The sequence below is a fragment of the Miscanthus floridulus genome, chromosome 8, assembly GCF_019320115.1.
Source record: "Miscanthus floridulus cultivar M001 chromosome 8, ASM1932011v1, whole genome shotgun sequence".
In the NCBI taxonomy this organism is placed as follows: Eukaryota; Viridiplantae; Streptophyta; class Magnoliopsida; order Poales; family Poaceae; genus Miscanthus; species Miscanthus floridulus.
In genome coordinates, this window is record NC_089587.1 from 51829631 (window position 1) to 51832132 (window position 2502).

Consider the following 2502-nt stretch of genomic DNA (forward strand, 5'->3'; position numbering starts at 1 on the left):
TTTGAGCGTTGGGAAAATTGAGAGATTTATTATATCCGGAATTAATTAATTTCATGGATAAAATAATTGTAGAAAAGTCCAGAATTAATATTTAAGCCACGAAAAATACTCCGAGACCTCCGAAAATTTGGAGAAAATTCTCAGAGACACTTTGGAACATGATGAACCCAAATAAAGTATTTAGAGCTCATAAAAAGATTGTTGGGAACTTGGAACATAAAGATTAAGGTGAAGGAGGTAGGAATTAAATTTCAGAAAGAAGCTAAAAAATTCCTAGAGATAGATATTCGTCTCCTAAACAGTATAAAAAACACACATTTTGCACATAGAAACACGAGGTGCGACCGGCATGAATACAACAAACACATTTCTACCTTATGATAAATTTTAAATTAATGAAAATTTTTATTTTCCTATGTTTTCATGAGCACAAAATTCAAAATTAAATAATTTTAGCTCTATTTCTAGAAATTCCAATTTTAGGGTGTTACAGTTTAGCTTAGCAATTTGGACGGCTCCATGGAATATTCATCTCCAAATTACGTCCTGAAATCTTGTTTATGTAACGGCATATCATATACATACAATATTGAATAAATTTTATATGATCTCTTCACGTCACTTTAAATATTCAAAAAGAACATGGTGGTATAGCTTGCAGCACAGACACAAAAACAGTAATTGGTTACAACTTCCAATTTATTCAATATTATCGGCTGTAGCATAGCGTAACTGAATAGATACAGGAGTATGCAAAATGCATATAAGCATATCTTCCTATACAATAATGAACTGAGTCTTGATTTACTTAGTAGTGGTTTGTTCTCCCAGAACTGAGCTTGAAGCCAATCAATTGTTCCCTTTTGCACCTGGAAGGCCTTGGCCAAGACATCATCTGAGATCGGTGGCTTTGATCCAAAGACTGCGTTCGCAATAGTAATAACCCCAGGGTTCTGGCTGCTTAGTGCAGCGATTGCCACAGCCGGCTTGTCATGGACCGGGTTGAATTGGAAGTGTATGAGCCCTTGGGGGAAGACAAACACGTCACCCTTGTTGAGAACCTTGGCGAATAGCTTGTTACCGTTGTCTGTGTTGGAGGTGACAAATCCAACATAAAGTGTACCCTCGAGCACGGTGAGGATCTCTGTGGCACGTGGGTGGGTGTGTGGCGGATTTTCGCCTAATGGTGCGTAGTCAATGCGAGCCAACGAGATGCCCAGGGTGTTGAGTCCAGGCAACTGCATGACATTGATCAAAGTGACATTGGATCCAACCTTGCTTTTCATGGTGTCCCTAGGCTTGTCAAGGTTTGCTGCCTTGAAAAAGTCATCGGCGTTCACTGCCATGGGGTCCTTGCAAACAAATCCATTCACCTTCACTGTATGCATAGACGAGGACAAATAGTTAGATGGAGAACAGGTGATTAGGCCATACCTTGAAATGCTAGTTGTATGTAGATGCTTGTTTTAACAAATGATTCTTATTTGATTAGTGAATTAGTATAAGAAAACAGCATGACTTAAAGCGAGAGTATGCATACCCGGAGAGTGTATGTCGGCAACACAGAAGTCTTGGAGCGGGCTAGGGTCAGAGGCAGTGGCCTGAGAAATGACCAATGCTACAAAAGCAACGAGGAGGAAGTAGGTGGAGGCAGCCATTTGGTTTTGCACACGCTTTTGTGTTTGTGCTCTCTGAATTCAGCTATGGAGCTTCTTAGCTTGTGGTGTTTGTGTCTGTCTTGTTGATGCTTTTGGCATGGGGATGGTGAGGTTATATAGCCTGCCACAGAGCATGTGGCGACGTGTACGTATTAATGGCTTAATAAGTCTTAAGTCGAACCTTTCAGCAGAACTGAAGAAACAGTCTTGGCAGTTGTCTTATATCAACTTCGCACACCTACCTTGCTTTTAATAATTTTTTCACTCGCACCATACGGCTAACAAAATCAACGTGCACGTTCTCTTTGCTTGCAGCACAGCATTACGGAAGTGTAGTCTTTGTTTTCTTTTTGTGTTTTTTGGTGTCTGGGTTCAAGCGTACCATCTTTGCTTGTGCTAACATAGGTATAGAAAGAGTCAACTCACAAAAAAATTTACAAATAGTCAACAATGCGAAAGTACATGACCGTCATACAAAATCTTTATTACCTTTTGCACTTCATATAATTATAACTATCCAACAATCTCCATATATTTCGTCAGTCGTGACCGGTTGACGAGTCATATATAGCAGACGACTAACGTTTCCAATGTTTATTTGGTCACCATTTTTTTTGCTTGTGAGAACTGTGGAATTATATATCTGAAACCAACATCTGTCGTACACGCTTTACTAGATCAAGCACTTGACTGCTTCTTAGTAGCTTTACACTAATACGTGAGGTACAGAAAGAGTCATCGATGCTTGTGCTAACATGCGTATAGAAAGAGTCAAATCCTCGCTAATAAAAGATAGAAAGAGTCAATAGTGGGGAAGCCTCTTTATAACACATGTACAATATCT

General features: G+C 39.4%; 1 protein-coding gene across 1 annotated transcript; it reads right to left on the minus strand.

Annotated features, from left to right (window-relative positions):
- Nucleotides 1–699: 699 nt before the first annotated feature.
- LOC136469058 (germin-like protein 12-2) lies at nucleotides 700–1740 on the minus strand. Its single transcript, XM_066467394.1, has 3 exons — nucleotides 1541–1740; nucleotides 809–1378; nucleotides 700–716 (listed from the first exon to the last, which is right to left on the minus strand). The coding sequence occupies exons 1-3, from the start codon at nucleotides 1656–1658 to the stop codon at nucleotides 700–702; spliced, it is 705 nt and encodes a 234-aa protein (XP_066323491.1). The 5' UTR covers nucleotides 1659–1740.
- Between the last annotated feature and the right edge of the window lie 762 nt (nucleotides 1741–2502).

Excerpts from the sequence above, each read along its gene's own strand:
- LOC136469058 (XM_066467394.1), bottom strand. The coding sequence starts at position 1,658 with ATGGCTGCCTCCACCTACTTCCTCCTCGTTGCTTTTGTAGCATTGGTC. Across the intron at positions 1,379-1,540 it reads TGCCGACATACACTCTCCGG|TGAAGGTGAATGGATTTGTT; the intron begins GTATGCATACTC and ends CTATGCATACAG.